This window comes from Dryobates pubescens, chromosome 29 (genome assembly GCF_014839835.1).
Source record: "Dryobates pubescens isolate bDryPub1 chromosome 29, bDryPub1.pri, whole genome shotgun sequence".
NCBI classification, from domain to species: domain Eukaryota; kingdom Metazoa; phylum Chordata; class Aves; order Piciformes; family Picidae; genus Dryobates; species Dryobates pubescens.
Window position 1 is genome coordinate 10,713,797 of NC_071640.1, and position 18,972 is coordinate 10,732,768.

General features: G+C 54.6%; 1 protein-coding gene across 1 annotated transcript in view; it reads right to left on the reverse strand.

Annotated features, from left to right (window-relative positions):
- Positions 1 to 4,457: 4,457 nt before the first annotated feature.
- Positions 4,458 to 18,972, reverse strand: part of CACNA1B (calcium voltage-gated channel subunit alpha1 B) — a 432,602-nt gene continuing 418,087 nt past the window's right edge. Inside the window, exons 43-46 of the mRNA XM_054174438.1 lie at positions 18,632 to 18,742; positions 11,889 to 12,096; positions 10,667 to 10,878; positions 4,458 to 5,170 (exon numbers count right to left, since the gene is read on the reverse strand). Coding sequence (XP_054030413.1) covers positions 4,634 to 5,170; positions 10,667 to 10,878; positions 11,889 to 12,096; positions 18,632 to 18,742 — 1,068 coding nt within the window. The 3' untranslated portion in view covers positions 4,458 to 4,633. The remainder of the gene's footprint in view (positions 5,171 to 10,666; positions 10,879 to 11,888; positions 12,097 to 18,631; positions 18,743 to 18,972) is intronic.

Consider the following 18,972-nt stretch of genomic DNA (forward strand, 5'->3'; position numbering starts at 1 on the left):
GCTTGCTTGCTTGCTTGGTTTATAGCTATGTATATATGTATATATTTTACATGCAAACATTACTCAAGTCAAAGTACAGCCACTACGAGACTGGGTCTGGATGCAGGCAAACCAAAACTGAGTGGGTGCAATTCAAGTTTGGCAACTCACTTGAGGAGGGTCCTGGGGGATGTCCTGGATGCCTCGAGGGGGGACAGTTAAAAATTAATAATAATCATGGAAAAGAAAGGCTGGGGAGGAGGGTGGGGGAGGGGGGTCATGAAGGGGTTGTGGGCAGGCTCGTCTGTCACTGTGTCGTCAGCCCCTACCAGGTGGGGGGAGGATTGGACAACTTGAGTGGGCAGCAGGTTGAGAGAGGTGACTCTGCCACTCTGCTCTGGTGGGGCCTCGCCTGGACCGCTGTGTTCAGCTCCGGGGCCCCCAGCACAAGAGGGATGTGGACATGTGCTGCACTGGGTCCAGGGGAGGCCACAGAGGTGATCAGAGGGCTGGAGGAACCTCCGCTGTGCGGACAGACTGAGAGAGTTGGGGCTGTTCAGCCTGGAGAAGAGAAAGCTCCAGGGAGACCTTAGAGCTGCATTTCAGTATCTGAAGGGGACCTACAGGAAGGCTGAGGAGGGACTGTTTAGAAGGGGCTCACAGCAACAGGATGAGGCCAGCGGTTTGAAACTGGAGCAAGGTGGATTTAGGTTGGACATCAGGAGGAAGTTCTCCACAATGAGGGTGGGGAAATACTGGAACAGGTTGCCCAAGGATGTGGTTGAGGCTCCATCCCTGGAGACATTCAAGGCCAAACTCAATGGGGTCCTGAGCAACCTGATCTACTTGGAGGTGTCCCTGCTGACTGCAGGGGGGGGGTTGGACGAGAGGACCTTTGAAGGTCCCTTCCAACCCAATGCAATCTGCGAGATGCTTCGCTGCGCTCTGCCCAAGACCTGGTGTAAGCCAAGGCCATCGCCCGGCTGTGCGCTTGGGGTGTCGTGTTAGTGTGGGGCTGGGGGCTCGGGGGGTCTGAAAGGGCTGAGGAGGGGGAAAGGCAAAATCATTCAGTACAGAAAGACAGCGCTTGTCACTTTGCAGTGTGGGTGCAACGTGTGCATGCACGCTCGGAGCAGATCACCTTCTGCCTCCCTTCGACTTCCCGGAGCGCAACTGCAGAGGAAGTGTTTGTGCCTTCGTGTAAGGAGAACGTATAAAACATTTGGTCACAATCATGCTGAAGCCTGAACCAGGGGAATCCAGCAGATGAAAGCTACAGAATGGATGAAGGTTCCTTCTGAACTGGTGGTGGTTTGGATGTGGTGCCGAACGTGTCGTCTTGTTGCATAGCCCTCCGCGGGCCGCTCACGGCCACCACCCTCGGTGGTGCTCTGGTGACCAGGCCTCCTTTATTCAGAGTGCACACAAATACAGAGACAGAGATACCCACAGCAGTCAGCCTTCAGCAGAATCCAGGGATGAGATTGGCCGGAGCCTGTTATTTAGTAACGGAACAAAACCAGAACCCAAAACAACGCCCGAGGAGGAAACAGAACCAGGTTGAACTTCCTCAACAGAAGAGCTACAGGAGACGTGAAGGACAATCCTACGGCAGACTGCTCCCAGCCCGGGGCTGAAAGCCTTTTGCTGAGAGTACAAAAGACCTCCTGAGCATTTTGGTAGCATCTGATACCCTCCAAGCCACCCCAGAGACAAAGCCAATCGCCAGGGTCCATCAGGATCTCTACCTGTCCTAAGCCACCGCTTCGCTTGGAGAAGGTTCAACAGTTCTGGGGCTCGGTAGATCCTCCGAAAGAAATTGGCCTGTCCAACCCTCTTCTCCTTCCTCTCAGCAGTGCTTCTCTGGCACCTCCCATCCTTCCTCCTTTAACCATTTGTCAGTGTCCTCTGGCCACCCTGCACCCCAAATTAGCCCTGCAGCGGTTCTTCAGACCCACGGGCGCGAAGTCCTGCCCAGGCTTCTCCTTCAGCGCTCCATCCCCACCAGCACATCACCTTTGCCCCTGTCCCAGGCTGCACGTGCAGAAATCCACAGGGGTACAAAAGAAAGGAAGTGCCCAACGCAAGGGTGGTTGCAAGAACACAGAAATCTCATCCCTGAGAATCAGAGTTAGAGGTTTTGCTTATTATTATTAATAGTAGTAGTAGTAATTTTGACCTTCTCTTAACAGGCAATAAGACCAAGACTCTCTCCAGCTGCCCTCATACAATTTCTGCACCGTGGACCGTGGCCAGAGCTCTCTGAGGCTTGACATGCAGCGTGAAAGACACTTCTCCTGCAAGAGCATCTCTGCAGATGCTGTACTTTTCCACCTGCATCTCTCCTGCAGGACCTACACTCTACTCCGTGAGAAAAGGCCGGGCTTGTTTGCTGCTGCAATCACTCCCCTCCCGCCAGTTAAAGTGTGGATTAAGTGGGGTGGGGAAAGAACCAAACCAAACCAAACCATAAAAATAAATGAATAAAAGGAAAATTAAAAAAAGAAATAAACCAGACCAAAACTTAACCAAAAAAAAAGGCCAACAAAAGCCCCAAACCAACCCCAAAAGTATATATTTTGCCTTCCCCACTGGAAGCTTCCAACCTGGTTCTCGGCCCCACTGTCCAGCAGATGCACCACAGGCCTGGTGCTCACTGTGGGCCTGGTGTGCTACATGGGCCTGGTGCCCACCATGGGCTTGGTGCACACTGTGGGCTTGGTGCATGCCCTGGGCTTGGTGCACACTGTGGGCTTGGTGCACACCGTGGGCTTGGTGCACGCCCTGGGTTTGATGCACATCATGGGCTTGGTGCACACTGTGGAATTGGTATGGTGAACCCCATGGACTTGGTGCACACCATGGAATTGGTATGGTGCACCCTGTGGGCTCGGTGCACACAATGGAATTGGTATGGTGCACACCATGGAACCGGTATGGCGCACACTGGGGGCCTGGTATGGTGCACACTGGGGGCCTGGTGCCCACCCCGGGCTCGGTGCCCGCTGCGGGCTTGGTGCACGTCGCGGGCCTGCCGCCCTCCCCGCGGGGGGCGGCCGAGCCGAGCAGCTCCTGCTGGCTCTGCCCTCCCTTCCCTCCCTTCCCTGCGCTCACCCAAGGTCTGATGCCTCAGAGCAAGAGGTTTGCATCGTCGCTGTGAAAAGATTTCAAAGGTTAGGCACTTAGTAGTGAACAACTGGAGCAGTCGGTAGAAACAGTGGGACCTGGAATGACAACTGGGACTAATTCTCTACATCAAAGAGTAAATTTTGTTGGGCTTTGTTGTTTGTTGTTGTTTTGTTGTTGTTGTTGTTTCCTTTTTCTTTTTTTTTTGTTATTTTTTGTTTTTTTTTTTGTTTTTACTGTACAATTTACAAAAAAATGCACACAATGAAAAGTTAAAGTTCTCAGCTAAGAGCTTGATAGAAAACCAAGGACGTTTCTTCTTCTCACCCCTACACATTTTCTTCTTGTTGTTGAATTGTTGTGTGGTGGTGGTGGGTTGGGGTTGGGTTTTTTTTTTTCCTCCCTCTTTTGTTTGTTGTTTGTTTCTGGATTTCCCTTTGTTGTTGTTGTTGTTGTTGTGTTTCTTTTAAAGTTTGGTGGGTTTGGGTGTTTGTTGTTTGGGTTGTTTTTTTTTTTGCTAGGTCAAGCTTCTATTGTAAACAAGACAAAACAGTGAGGGCGTGTGGCGGTCGACAGGAGAGAGAGAGAGAGAGAGGGACGGCCAGAGAAGTCTCAGCAGCAAGGAAAGAGTCCTCACAAAGCAGCTCTTCTTTTGTGGCTTCGTCGTCGTGTGTGTCGTCGGGGGGAAGGAGCCCGGAGGTGGTGAGGAAAAAAGAAAAGAGATCCGCAGGGCAGCGGTGTCCCCAGCAGAGTCCTGGGGGCTGGAACGCTCAGGCCGGCTCGGGGAGGCTCCACCAAAACGAAAACCGAAACAAACCCAAACAAACAAAACAAACAAACAGACAACAAAAGGATTGAACATCAAGTCCCGAGGGACTGTCCTTTGTTCTGGGCTGTCTTTGCTCCTCCCCCCAGCTTCTTGGGGTAGATCTCTTCTTGCCGGGCGGTGAAGGAGATGGAGAGGCGGGTGCCGTCTTTTGTTCGTCAGTGTCCCGTTTGCGACCCCCGACCGCCCACCCTGACCGGGAGGGGAGGAAAAATGAAAAGAAAACAATAAATGAATGAATTAATAGCCCAACCAAACCGTGCCAGTCTCGGCCGGGATGGACAGTCTGCTTCTTTCCCACCGCCGAAGGTGGGGACTTGGCGTGTCGCAGGCTCACCGCCTTTGAACTAGGCAAGGCAGTAGGGAGGTGGGAGAGAGGGGGAGGGAGAGAGGGGAGTGCTCCCCACGTTGCCTTCCCCCTAAGGAAGGAGTCTTCACCTTCCATTTGCCTAGTGCAAAACCAAATTAAAACAAACGAAAAAAAAACAACACCGGAAAAAAAAAGAAAGCAAAAAAAAAAGAAGACGAAAGAAAGAGAGGAGAGAGGCTGCAGGAGTGTCTCTGGCCCTGGGGGGGCACAGCAGAGTTCTCTTGGTGGGGGCCGCCCCGAGGGCCCCCTTCAGCCGCTGGGCACCGCAGCCTTCCAGATGATAAAACTCATCGATTGTAAGCGCGCTGGCCTGGGAGGGCTCCGCCGTGCCGCTAGCACCAGTCGTCCTCGTCGGCTTCCTGGTAGTAGCTACGTCCTCTGGTGCCAGTCCCGGGGCCCGTGTTGAGCCCCAGCGTGTAATGGTAGCCGTTGGGCACCCTGCGGATTTGGTGAGACTGGGAGGTCAAGGAGGAGACGTAAGAAGTCCTCGAGGACCGTCCCGAGTTGGTGGCCAGCGCCTCCTCGAAGGTGAGGGTGTCCTCCGGCACCGCGCGGTAGGGGCTGTCGGCGTCGTCGCGGTGGCCCAGGTAGGGGTCGGAGCCGATGCGAGCCACCGGCGGGGCGGGCGGCTGCTGCTCCCCCCGCAGCAGCGCGTTGTGCTCGGACAGCCCGCGGCTCAGGCGGCCCGGGGAGAAGCTGGGCAGGCCGGCTTGGGAACTGGTGAAGTGCACGGGCGAGGAGTTAGCGGTCTTGTAGGTGATGCTGGGACGTGGGGTCAGTGGAGTCTGCGGGAGCTGCCTCCGGCCCCGGCATGGGGTACTAGCACCAGATGTCGACAGCAAGGGGCTCCCATTAACTGAACCACTGCCCTACATGAAAATTGGAACAAAGCAAATCAAAAAATAAAAAAAAGGGGGGAGGGGGAGGGGCAACACCGGACGAACACAGAGGCAGGCAGGTAGAGAACAGAAGGAGAAGCAACAGAAGGGAGAGACGAGTCACAAGAGGAAAGAAAAGCGGGGGGAGGGGGGGAAGAAAAAAAGAAGGGGGGAAAAGAACAAAAAAAGAGAGAGTTTAGACAAAGCACAGTCGGGGGAGGAGGTTCTCGAGAAGTAGTTCAACACGAGATGTAAAGAGCTGGAGAGCTCGGGGTCTGCGAGTGGCAGATCAGAACAGAAACGATCAGAGCACCGGTAGGACGCAAACTGGGAGACAGCTCCGACAGAAGGGGACACTGTCCGGAGGGGAGGAGGCATCCACAGCAGACATGGGCTCGGCATGCGCCTTACCTGCGCTGGGTGGGAGCAGCTCAGACACCTACGGGGGGGTTTAGTGCACATACAGCTCTGCAAAACAGCAGGGTGGCCTTTGGGGTGGGTTGTGGCAGAACTTCACCCCCAGAGCTGAGAATGTAGCTAAAGGGGACCGATGGGGAGGCTGGGGAGGGACTGTCTGGAAGGGCTTGTGGCGGTAGGACGAGGGGCTGTGGTTTGAGACTGGAGCAGGAGGGATTTAGGGTGGACATCAGGAGGAAGTTCTGCACAGTGGGGGTGGGGAAATACTGGAACAGGTTGCCCAGGGATGTGGTTGGTGCCCCATCCCTGGAGACAGCCAAGGTCAGACTTGATGCGGCTCTGGGCAGCCTGATCTAGTTGGAGATGTCCCTGGTGCCTGCAGGGGGCCAGAGAAGATGACCTGTGGGGCTCCCTCCCAACCCAATGCAATCTGTGAATCTGAATCCCCTCACTGAGAGGGGAACTGATGAATGCTCAGCAAGAGCAGGGGACAAGAGGCTGGGGCCAGACTCTTGTCAGTGGTGCCCAGGGACAGGGCAAGGGGCAAAGGACACAAAATGGAACCCAGGAGGTTCCAGAGAAACTTCTTTGGTGTGAGGCTGCTGGAGGCCTGGAGCAGGCTGCCCAGAGAGGTTGTGGAGTCTTCTTCCTTGGAGAGCTTCCACCCCCCAGGCCACTGTGATCCTGAGCAAGCTGCTGTGGCTGACCCTGCTTCAGCAGGGGGAGTGTGTTGGACTGAATGATGCCCAGAGGTCCCTTCCAACCCCCACCACGCTGGGATTCTGGGACTTCTGTGGTCAACCATTGGATTATGTGGAAGGAGGATGTGGTGGCAGAGAGGTTTGTGGTGGTTTGGGGCATTTTTGCTTAAATCACAGAACAAGTTTGCTTGGAAGAGACCTTCAAGATCATCTAAACCAAAACCAAGCAGCAAACCAACAACAAAAAGCATTTTGGGTGGGTGCTCACCATCTCATTCCTTCAAGAAAAAAGCCTTTACCTTCTCTTTAGTATGACACATTAGATTTTGGAGTGGTAGAAGGGTCTGGCAGCTTCCTAAGGTACTAATAGCAATGTGTGGGAGTGAGCTAAGCTACAGCAAGGCATAAAAACGCCATGAGGAAGAGGAAGGAGCTCTCATGTTGGCATCTCTGTTTGCATTCTCCCAGGGGAGGACACAGAGAGCCCTGGGAGAGTGGTTTGAAAGAGTCCCTCAGCCTTTCATGACCTAACATTTTCAGACCAGACCTTTAATTTTTCAAGGGCAGCTTTTCCTGCCTAGGAAAACATCAAAGGGTTGCTTGTTGGGCTATCAGGCACTGCTTGTTCTGCTCTGCTAGGGTTTCCCAGCAGCTGGGTGGAGAGGTTGTTTTAGCTGCTGTTGCCATGAGCTGTAGAAGCAGAGAGTCACAGATTGGTTTGGGTTGAAAAGGGACGTTCCAAGCTCATCCAGTCCAACCCCCCTCCTGTAGTCAGCAGGAACATCTACAGCTAGAGCAGGTTGCTCAGAGCATCAACCAACCTCACCTGGAATGGTTCCAGGGATCCACCACCTCTCTGGGCAGCCTGGGCCAGGGTCTTCCTTCTAGTCTGAATCTCTCTCCTTTAGTTTCAAACCATCACCCCTTGCCCTGTCACAAGGGACCCTACTCAAGAGGTTGTCCCCATCTGGGAGGGTTTTGCCATGCCACTAGCACCAGTCACTCTCATCAGCTTTGTGGCAGGCACTGTGTGCTCTGCCACCTTGCTGGCAGGGTGAAGGTCAAGCTCTTGTTTTGGGATGTGCAGAAGTCTTCAGAGAATTAGAATAGAATGGATTAGAAGAATAGGATAGGATAGGATAGGATAGGATAGGATAGGATAGGATAGGATAGGATAGGATAGGATAGGATAGGATAGACCAGGTTGGAAAAGACCTCAGAGATCATCAAGTCCAACCTATCACCCAACACCATCTGATCAACCCAACCATGGCACCAAGCACCCCACCCAGTCTCTTTCTAAACACCTCCAGGGATGGGGACTCCACCACCTCCCTGGGCAGCACATTCCCATGGCCAATCTCTCTTGCTGGGAAGAATTTATTCCTCACCTCAAGCCTAAACCTCCCCTGGCACAGCTTGAGACTGTGTCCTCTTGTTCTGGTGCTGCTTGCCTGGGAGAAGAGACCAACCCCCACCTGGCTACAACCTCCCTTCAGGGAGTTGTAGAGAGCAAGAAGGTCTCCCCTGAGCCTCCTCTTCTGCAGGCTAAGCAACCCCAGCTCCCTCAGCCTCTCCTCCCAGGGCTGTGCTCCAGACCCCTCCCCAGCCTTGTTGCCCTTCTCTGGCCACCTTCCAGCATCTCAGCATCTTTCCTGAACTTGGTGATGTGTGCTGTGCCAGGGCTGCTGGGCAAAGCTGTGTCTCCCAAGGAGGGGGCAGGCTAATGAACACAATACTTAGGAGTTAAGAAGCACCTTGGATGTTAGGAGCAAGTTCTGCACCAGAAGGGTAGTGGAACACAGGAATAGGTTGCCTGGGGAAGCGGTTGGGGCCCCATCCCTGGAGATATTCAAGGTGAGGCTCAACAAGTCTCTGGGCAGCCTGATCTAGTGGAGGATGTCCTTGCTGACTGCAGAGGGGGTTGGGCTGGATGACCTTCAGGGTTCCCTTCCAACCCAGACCATTCTCTGATTCTGTGTGATCCTTGTTGTTGAGCCACAATGATGCAGGGGAGAGACTGACAGAGCTTCTTGCAGACACCTCTTTAAGACAAGGGCTCTTCAGCTCCTGGGGACAGCAGTGACATGCTAGCCTGGCTACTGCTCTTGACTTGGTTTTACTTCCAGAACAAGCAGAGGATGTATTAGCAGCTCCACTCAGCAGGTAACATCTGAGAGGATAAATGACCTGGACACCAAACCAGCAGGTTTGGATGTCAGGAAGAAGCTCTTCCCCATGAGGGAACTGGCACAGGTTGCCCAGGAAGGTGGTGGAAGCCTCATCCCTGGAGGTGTTTACAGCCAGGCTGGATGTGGCTGTGAGCAACCTGCTGCAGTGTGAGGTGTCCCTGGCCATGGCAGGGGGCTTGGAGCTGGATGATCCTTGGGGTCCCTTCCAAGCCTGAGAATTCTCTGATTCTATGATTCTCCTCTCTGCCTTACTAAACCCCCATGGGACACAGGGGTCAACTGGAACTGGGGCAGCTGGTTTATGAGAGGCAGCTGATGCTCTCCTGCTGACTGTCCATGAACTGTGGGAAGGTTTCAGATTTTTAATTGGAACAGGAATGATTTTAAACTTCTGGTTAACTGAGCACAAGGCATCATGGTAAGAGTGGTTGGGTTTGATGATGACACTTGAACAGGCTGCCCAGGGAGGCTGTGGCTGCCTCCTTCCTGGAGGTGTTCAAGGCCAGGTTGAATGAGGCCTTGAGCAACCTGGGCTGGTGAGAGGTGTCCCTGACCAGGGCAGGGGGTTGGAACTGGATGATCTTTAAGGTCCTTTCCAACCTAAACCATTCCATGCTCTTAGAGGTCTCTTCCAACTTCAACAGCCCTATGATTCTAAGTCAGGGCCAGCTTCCTGCCTCTCAAACCAGAGGGAGAAAATAACTAGAAAGGAAAAAATCTCATCTGAACAAATCAGGTGAAGGCCAGTCGAGGACTGAGCAAGCAGGAGTGGCAATGATGTGTTGGGCTGCAGCTCACACTTGCTATGGCTACAGAGTCTTGGCTCCATGAGACCTTGCACTGATCTCTGTCTCCTCCCAGCTGAGAATCACTCTGCAGAGCATGGTCCATGCCCTGGCTGTCTCTAGAGCACAGCCCCTGGTGCTGCAGCTTGGATGCTGCTGAGGAGTATCCAGGGACAGCATAAGGACCAAAGAAGTTGCTTCACTTAGCAGCTCCTGGGACATTATGCAGCCTCTTCATTTAAATCCTTCCCCTGGTCTCCAGCTCACGCTGTGCAGGATTTCCTCCTGCTCCCCAGGAGCTGGCTCAGGGCTGACAGCTTGGCTCAGCCCCTCCTGAGACACCCTCTGGGCCACACACCTCCAGCAACTGCAAGTTTAGGGGGATTTTGGAGTGAGGCCAGAGCCTCCCTCTTCACTGTGCAGGTTTAGGTTGGATATAAGAAACTTCTTCACTGGAAGGGTCCTCAGTGACTGAAACAGGCTGCCCAGGGAAGTGGCCGAATCCCCTAGGGGGGTTTCAAAGCAGCAGAGATGTGGTGCTGAGGGACATGGTTTAGCCCCAGCCTTGGTAGGGTTAGAGAGTGGTTGGATTTGGTGATCTTAAAAGCCTTTGCCAAACAAAGCAATTCTATGATTCTGTGATTAGGTGGAGATGTTTGCAGGGACCAGGCTGAGCTCTCTCCCTGTCCACCCATGTCCCTGCCTTCTCCCACATTTCTCCTCTCCCTTGGTGTGGTTTCTCCTCTCAGCTAGAGAGCACATTGGAAGGTGGGTTTGTCACTACAGAAAAAGGACCTTTTCCTCAGTTTTCAGAATATTAACCTGTTCCCCAGGCCAGCAGAGCTCTGGAGCCCACACACCAGCAGCTGGAAAATCCTGCGAACGTGAGCAAACCCTGCTGAGATCCCAGCTCTGCCTGGCTGGAGTCCCCATTCTGTGTTCCACAGGCTTGGCCCGCAATGGGAAGCACTTCTTTGGCACCCCCTGGGTGCTTGTGCCCAGGGCAGCAGTAGGTGCTGCATGACCACTGAGCTGGCAGGGGAACAGCCTGGCTCAGCTGCCCCAGGTCCCACCCCACGCTGCCTTGGGTCAGATACACTTTCACCGCCGGCACCAGCAGCTGCCAGCGCTCAGCTCTCCCAAGCTCTCTCCCAAAGCTGCTCTTGGCAGTGGGGTTTCTGCATGATGCTCTGTAGATGGCTACAGAAGAGCCAGCAGGTGACATTTCCATCCCTCTCTTGGATGTGAAGCACCGAGCAGAACCTCAATGGCTTTATCTCCTCCCACCTGGCCTCCCTCCCTCCTTCTGTCCATTAAAATAGCAAATCACAGGCGAGGTGCTTACATCCCTGGAAGATATCAGGGCTCTTTTCCCACCCTGCATCTCCTCACCTGTCTGTGTGGACCATGCTCTGGCCCTCCATTGGGTGAGGTGGGCCTGCTCTGCTCGGTGGACTTGGCCTGCGCTCGGTCCCGGCTGCCGTAGCGGTCGCAGGAGTAGAAGCGCTGCTTTTCCGAGGAGGAAGAGGAGTGCTGCTTCCTCTCTTGGGACCGCCCACGCTCCTGCCTCTTGTCCTTGGAAGAAGACTCACCAGAGTGGGCCACTGAAAGGACAATATTGGTTGGGGTCAGCAGTGTGGAAGACATCCCCAAGCGTAGGGCAGGGAGGTTCTTCCGTGCACATGAAAACCCAAATCACATCGGATCACAGGATCAGAGTATCCCAGGATCAGAGGTCACAGGATCAGAGGTCACAGGATCAGAGTATCCCAGGATCAGAGGTCACAGGATCAGAGGTCACAGGCTCACAGGATGTAAGGGGTTGGAAGGGACCTCTGGAGATCTTTGAGTCCAACCCCCCTGCCAGAGCAGGACCATAGAATCCAGCACAGGTCACACAGGAACACATCCAGACAGGGCTGGAAAGGCTCCAGAGAAGGAGACTCCACAACCTCTCTGGGCAGCCTGCTCCAGTGCCCTGTGACTCTTACAGTGAAGGAGTTTCTCCTCACCTTGAGGTGGAACTTCCTATGCTGCAGTTTCCATCCACTGTCCCTTGTCCTGTCACAGGGCACAGGTGAGCAGAGGCTGTCCCTGTCCCTTCCTTCCTGACACCCACCCCTCATGTATTTCACAGAATCACCAAGGTTGGAAGAGACCTCAAAGATCAGCAAGCCCAACCTGTCACCACAAACCTCATGACTAGACCATGGCACCAAGTGCCACATCCAGTCCCCTCTTGAACACCTCCAGGGATGGTGACTCCACCACCTCCCTGGGCAGCACATTCCAACGGCCAGCAACTCTCTCTGTAAAGAGCTCTCTCCTCACCTCCAGCCTAAACTTCCCCTGGCACAGCTTGATTTATAGACATTGATCAGATCCCTTCTCAGCCTTCTCCCCTCCAGACTAACCAGCCCCAGGGCTCTCAGCCTCTCCTCACCAGGCAGTGCTGCAGTCCCTTTAGCATCCTTGCAGCCCTCTGCTGGACTCTCTCCAGCAGATCCCTGTCCCTTCTGAACTGGGGAGCCCAGCGCTGGATGCAGTACTCCAGGTGGGGGCCTCGCTGGGGCGGTGCTTGCCGAAGGCAGGAGGCCAAGGGACAAAGGCTTACCAGCTTCTCCGTCGGCCAGCTGGTGGGAGGCCTTCTCCAAGGACTTCTGCTTCTTCTCTTTCCGCCGGTGGCAGCGGTGGTGGTGGTGGTGGTGCCCCTGCTCGGGTGGCACACGCTCCAGGGAGTACTCGTAGAGGTGCATGGCGTGGGGGCGCTGCGGGGTCAGCGTGGAGACGGAGCGCTTCATGGGGCTGGTGTCCGGGATGGGCTGCAAGGCAGGCAGAGGGAGACGGAGCGGGGTGAGGGCGGCCCCTGCGCCCTGCTCAGCCGCTTCGTTCCCACCACGGGGAGGGGCAGACAGCAAGAGAAAAGGGGCAGGGAGGGGAAGGAGGAAACCAGTTAACTGCACCTAACCGGAGCGGGCAGAAGGATGTGGGGGGCGGGGGGTGGAGGGCTCAGTCCGAGGAGCAAAGGTGAGCCCCCGCTGGCTGAAATGGGCTTGGCTGTTAGCAGGGAGCCAGAGCGAGCTGCAGCGCTGCACACCAAACACAGCCTCACAGCAGCCAGCAGCCCAGGGGCAGGGGCACGGAGCAGTGCAGGAGCCAAGCGTCTCACAGAGAGAGTTCTCCATCGCTAGTTTCACCCAAAGCTGCTTGAGGGCCTGTGGGCATCCTAAAGCAGCTCCAAAGAGCGTGAAAGCTTTGCTGGGCATCACATGGAGAGGGGGAAAAACCAGGAATAAGTGGGTAGGGCACAGGCCAAGCCCTTGAGAATCTGCTTCTACCTCCTTGCAGCTGAAGGCATCTCCCATCAAACACAGAATCATTTAGGCTGGAATAGACCTTCCAGATCAATGAGTCCAATCATTAACCCTGCTCTGCCAAGTCTAGCACTAAAGCCATCCCTCAGCATCACATCTACAGGGCTTTTCAACACCTCCAGGCATGGGGACTCCACCACCCCCCTGGGCAGCCTGTGCCAGTGCCTGACCACCCTTTAAACGAAACAAAAAGTCTAATGTCCAGCCTAAGCCTCCCCTGGTGCAGCCTGAGGCCATTCCCTCTTGTTCTATCCTGAGTTACTTGGGAAGACTGTGGTGGGTTAACACCCATCCTGAAAACAGGGGGGAAGGGCTGCACCCTCCCTGCAGGGTGTTTTCCCCCTGGGAAACGGAGTCTGTTCCACTCCCTCCCCCCTGCCCAGCTAGGGTATAAAAGGGAGGACATTGCAGCCATTAGGTCTCCTTCTTGGCTCCTGCCTCTCCTGGACAAGAGCTACTACAGCTGCCTTCCTGCTCCTCTGCCACGTGGTCGGGCCTGATCCTTCTCTGTGCCTCTTCAGGGAGAGACTGGTTTTGTATTCCTCTTCTTTGTCCCCCTCCCATCCATCCTTGTTCTTGCCCTTGTGAACCTTAACTGTTAATGTTTTATATATATATATATTTTGTTTAAAGAAAACTCTTCACCTCTCTACTTCCAAGCCACCTCCAAATTATTTCTTGGTGGATTTGCTCCTTCCCTTTCCTCTTTTGTTCCCTCTCTGTTGGGAGGGAGGAGGGAGGAGCGGGGGAGAGAGTCTCAGCCTTGCCCTCATCTGAGCTCTTAACTCCCAGTTAAGGCTCAAACCACTACATACTCCTTGAAGCCCTTATGGCTGGGACAAGCAGGACATCTCCAGGACATCCTTCAATTCAAGCAGGACATCTCCAAAGCTCCCTGTTTGGGTTTGCTGTTGCTCTTTCCAAGCAGTTTGTGGCCAAACATAGAATCACAGCACGGTAGGCAGGGGTTGTGAGGGACCTCTGAAGATCATTGAGCCCAACCCCTCCCTGCCAAGGCAGGATCACCTAGGGCAGGTCACACAGGAGCTTGTCCAGACAGGGGCAAGATCTGGACACTAAGTGCAGCAGTACAGCCTGCCATAGGCATTGCTGGACCCTGGGGTGGCTCCAGACTCTGGTCCCTTCCCTATAGATTGAAAACCTTGCAATGATGCCCTGCAGAAACCAAGCCAAGAGAACAGCAGGGCAGCAATTCTCACAGCCTTTCTCTTTCCTACTGCCCAATCACCAGGGACAAGGCTCAGAAAACAAGGATCATTCACAGAACCACAGAACAGTCAGGGCTGGAAGGGACCTCAAGGCTCAGCCAGTTCCAACCCCCCTGCCATGGGCAGGGACACCTCACACTACAGCAGGTTGCTCACAGCCACCTCCAGCCTGGCTGCAAACACCTCCAGGGATGAGGCTGCCACCACCTCCCTGGGCAACCTGTGGCAGGCTCTCACCACCCTCATGGGGAAGAATTTCTTCCTAACATCCATTCTCAATCTCCCCATTTCTAGTTTTGCTCCATCCCCCCCAGTCCTATCCCTCCCTGACACCCTCCAAAGTCCCTCCCCAGCTTTCCTGTAGCCCCCTTCAGATACTGGGAGGCCACAGAAAGGTCTCCTCAGAGCCTTCTCTTCTCCACACCAAAAGCCCCAACTCTCTCAGCCTGTCTCCACAGCAGAGGTCCTCCACATGCCCTTCTCTTTCACTCTGGTGGCTTCCAGCTGGCTCTGTGGTGAAGTCAGAACTTCATCCATGCTCCAGAGGCTTCCCTGGGTCTGGCACTGCATCAAAGCTGCGTTGCAGAGGAAAGACCTCGGAGCATGGTGGTGCAGGCTGCCGGGGAGGGAGCTCAGGCTGTCCTCAGCTTGGTCAGGTGTTCACTTGTTTGACTCCACCATCCAATATGTGCCTCCAACGAGGGTTCTCCCAGAACATTTACTTTGTTCACTGTAACCTTTCCACAGAGCCCTTCCTTACCTTTACTGTCTCTGCTGCTTTGTTTGCCTATCCCCAGATTCAGAGCTCTGCTGCCCCGTGGTATTTACACAACACAAAGCCAATTGCTTCCCAGCTCTGCTCCTTATTTTGAGTGGGAAGAACCTTCCCTCTGAGCTGTCATGGGTGGATTAGCTTGTGTGAGCCATGCAGGCTGAGCTGAAGTTTGCTCTGGGGCTCTCTCTAGGCAGGACCCAAATTTTGGTGCTTCCCACTGGAGTGACTCTTAGAGGCACAAAGAAGACATTGCCAGCAATGCAGAGAGCAGGGCCTGAAGCATTGGTGGGCTCTGGGGTCTGCACCACGTCCCTTAGCTGTGTTTGTCCCCTCCTGTGGCCCTTGCTGTGTGGCCAAGGATTGATACTGAAGAGTTTCATGGCTGTCCTCCTTGCTTAATGCTGAGCCTGAGGATGGAGGGAGGCAGAGAGGTCTGTAAACTGGATGGTCTGATGGGAAAGCAAGGCAAAATGCTTCCCACCTCCAGATTCCCCAGATTCAATGCTTCCAGACTTCCAGATTGCCAAACTCCATAGAGGAGCTGCCAGGACAAACAGAAATTTCCCAAGGCAAAGCCACACAAATCAGTCAGAAATGGCCATTTCTCTTTGGACTTTGGGCCTGGTTCTGGGCTTATTCCAGGGACAGAAGTCCCCACTGACACCAGGGAGAAGTGGCAAAGCAATGAATTCCTTTTCCATAAACCCTGATGATGCTCTTGTGAGGTTCACAGGACATGCACAGAGACCATGCCATAACCCTTCAGAGGGTTACTAATTGCTTCTTCATTACCAGAGGGACTACTTTCACTCCTAAATCCCTGGGCAAGGAGACATACAAACCCAACCCAACCAACCAGTAACCAGCAATGTAGACAACCATCAAACCAACCACCAAACCAGCCAGCCAAACAACCATCCAGCCAATCAACCAGCCAGCCATCAAACCAAGCAAACAACCAACCAGCCAGCCAACCAGCCAGCCAAACAACCAGCCAGCCAAACAGCCATCCAAATAACCAACCATCCAGCCAGCCAACCATCCAGCCAGCCAACCATCCATCCAGCCAGCCAGCCAACCAACCAGCCAGCCAACCAACCAGACATCCAGCCAGCCAACCAACAATCCAGCCAGCCAACCAACCAGCCATCTAAGCAGCCACCAAGAAGCCATCCAAGCAGCCAACCTGCCAGCCAACCAACCAGCCAGCCAAGCAGCCACCAAGAAGCCATCCAAGCAGCCAACCTGCCAGCCAACCAGCTAGCCAGCCAGCCAACCATCCATCCATCCATCCATCCAAGCAGCCAGCCAACCAACCAGCCAGCCAGCCATTCAACCAGCCAACCAGCCATTCAACCAGCCAACCAGCCATCCAACCAACCAGCCATCCAACCATCCAACCTGCCAGCCAAGCAAGCAACTAACCAACCTGCCAGCCAGCCAAGCAACCAATTGCCAACCAGTCTGCCAACCAACCAGCCAGTCACCCAGCCAACCAATCTGCCAGCTAGCCAACCAACCAACCAGCCAACCAGCCAACCAACCAACCAATCTGCTAGCTATCCAACCAGCAATCCAAGTAGTAAACCAACCAACCAGCAAGCTCACCAACCACTCACCCCCCCACCCCTGCCCTCCCTGCTGTGGCAGCGTGCGACGTGCAAGTGTGGCCCGAGGGGACCGCGGCGGAGCGGAAGGAGCGAGCGGCTGTGCCGCTGGGGCACCGGGCTCCACGGGAGAGCAGAGAGAAGTAGAGGGTGAAGGAAGGTTCATTATTTCTTAGGAGGAATCAAACAGGAGACAAGTTAGTGCAAACTACATACTGCCAGGTAACTCCCAGGTGACCGTGCTTTGCTCCTCTGCAAACAATTCGGACAAGATGAGAGACATTATTGGCAGCAGCCCCACAGTACAGCCAGGGTCAGACATCACGGCAGATGTGCAGCAGGACACCATGACGAGAAGGGAGGGGAGGTGGTGGGAGGGGGGGGGGCAGCAAAGAGGTGAGGTGGGGAGCACGGCAAGGGGGTTCAAAAGTGGAACGTAAAAAGACAGAGGAAGGGCAGGGAGACGGCAAGGGAGGCGGCCGGGGGGACAAAGAGCATCGCAAAGAAGGGTTAGAAGGAACTCAAAGGTCGGGGGGGGAGCAGAAGCAGCACAGGAGGGAGAGGGTGGAGGGTGTGGAGGGGGAAGACACACACAGAGAGGACATCAGTTATTGAGCTGAAGCTACAACCACCCAAACATCGTCGTGTTAATGAGGTTAGCTGTGCCAGCGTGCCGCAGGCCTGATTCGTAGCAGGGGCTGAGAAGCACAGAATTGTCTGGGCTGGGAAAGCTCTGTAAGACCACAGAGTTCAACCATCAACCTAACATCACCATGGCCACTAAACCATGAGCAAAGTGCCATGGCCACAGGCTTTTTGAATGCCTTCAGAGACAGGGACTCCAGCACCTCCCTGCGCAGCCTGTGCCAATCCCTGACCACTCCTGCAGCAAAGGAATTCTTCCTAATCTCCAACTTAAACCTCCCCTGCTGCAACTTGAGGCCGTTTCCTCTTGTCCTGTCACTTGAGACTATCTCTAGTCTCTTGTCCTATCACTAGAGACCAACCCCCAGCTGGCTCCAGCCTCCCTTCAGGGAGCTGTAGAGAGCCAGGTCTCTCCTCAGCCTCTTTCTCTCTGGACTGAACACCCCCAGCTCCCTCAGCTGCTCCTCCCCAGCTCTGCTCTCCAGACCCTTCCCCAGCTTCATTGCCCTTCTCTGGCCATGCACCAGCACCTGAATGCCCTTCTTTGCATGGGACAGCTCTGCCCTGAGGAACACCTACTGTGCTTCTGCAGAAGGCACTCCCTCCTCCAGACCTCCAACTGCAGTGGAAAGGAGGTCTCCAAGGCAAGGCTCATGCTGCTGGCAGTGCTGCTGCCAACTGCATCACCTTGGGAGGAAAGATAGAACTTGTGGTCTGGAATAGATCATAGACTCATAGAATGGTTTGGGCTGGAAGGAACCTTAAAGATCATCTAGTTCCAACCCCCCTGCCATGGCCAGGGACACCTCCCACTAGTGCAGGCTGCTCAGGACTCAAGGACAGCTTTTTGTTGTGGCAAGGAGGAAGGGAGGGAGGGAGCCTGGCTTTGCTCTGGGGTCAGTTTGTTGAGCAGAGCTCCTGCTAAGGCACAGTCCCAGCACTTTCTGCAGTCAGCTGGGAAATTTGCTCACCCCTGAAGTGCAGCTCGTGCCACCTTAGCAAAATGATTCTCTCTGCTGGAGCTGGTGCTCTGAATGCAAACAGAGGGGCTCAGGTTGATGGTGCAGCTGATCTCTCATGTCCTGCTTCCCTTGTTGAGCAATGGGAAGAGCCCAGCTCCATGGGCTGCTCAGCCCTGGCTGCACGAATCAGGCCCTTTGGATGAGGGAGACTCAGCTGGGAGGGGTGAGATGTTCTGACCAAGGTGACAACACAGTTTGTGCTAAATGCTGTGGGAAGAGAAAGATGACCATGAGGAGGCCAAGTGTCTGCGTGCAGCCTTCCAGGCAGAGGCTCCCAGGTGTTTCCTGTAGCCACAGCAGTCCTCAAAGAGCCTCCCAGCACATCTCCAGCTCTCCTCCTGCTGAGGGGACAGGAGTGTGCCTTGACTGCCTGGGTGGAGAGATGGTCAGTGGGAAACATGCCTCCCAGGCTGGCAAAGAGGGCTGTCCCCAGTCACTCAGGAGAAGAGACACTCTTGGGCAGGTGGTCATCAGTTAGCTACCAGAGAGAGATGACTCTGGGCTGCGTTTTGCTGTGACCAGGGGTGAGTAGAACTGGGGAGAGTGCTGTGCCTACACGTGAATACCTGGCTGCTTGTCTCCAGGTCCAGCAAACATCCTTTAAAACAAACATTCACAAGCAACTTCCAACACCATGACAAGCAGGGGGCAGATGTGGAGCTCCTGACCCAGCGTCCCCTCACCAGTGAGCTCTCCCTTGCTCACCTGAGTCTCGGCGGCCAGGCGTGGCATGGAAGCTGCCCGTCCCTGGCTCTCCAGACCTGGTTGGTGCTCTCCATTGGCAACTGTGGGGCTGATTTCCTTCATTTCTACCACCTGAGCCAAACAAAAAATGGGTTTGGTAGCAAGAAGACGACCATCAGGTTTGAAGGCATCATCTGGGGAGGCTTCTGCTAAGCGTGAGTTAATTGTGTAGAGCTGTGCATGTGGGAAAGAGCAAATCAAGAGCTGTGCAGAGCCCAGGTTACTCTGTCTGCAGGGCTGTTCACAACAAGGACCACAGTGAGCCAAGCTCTTCCACCAGCCATGGCAATGAGCCCCAGCTG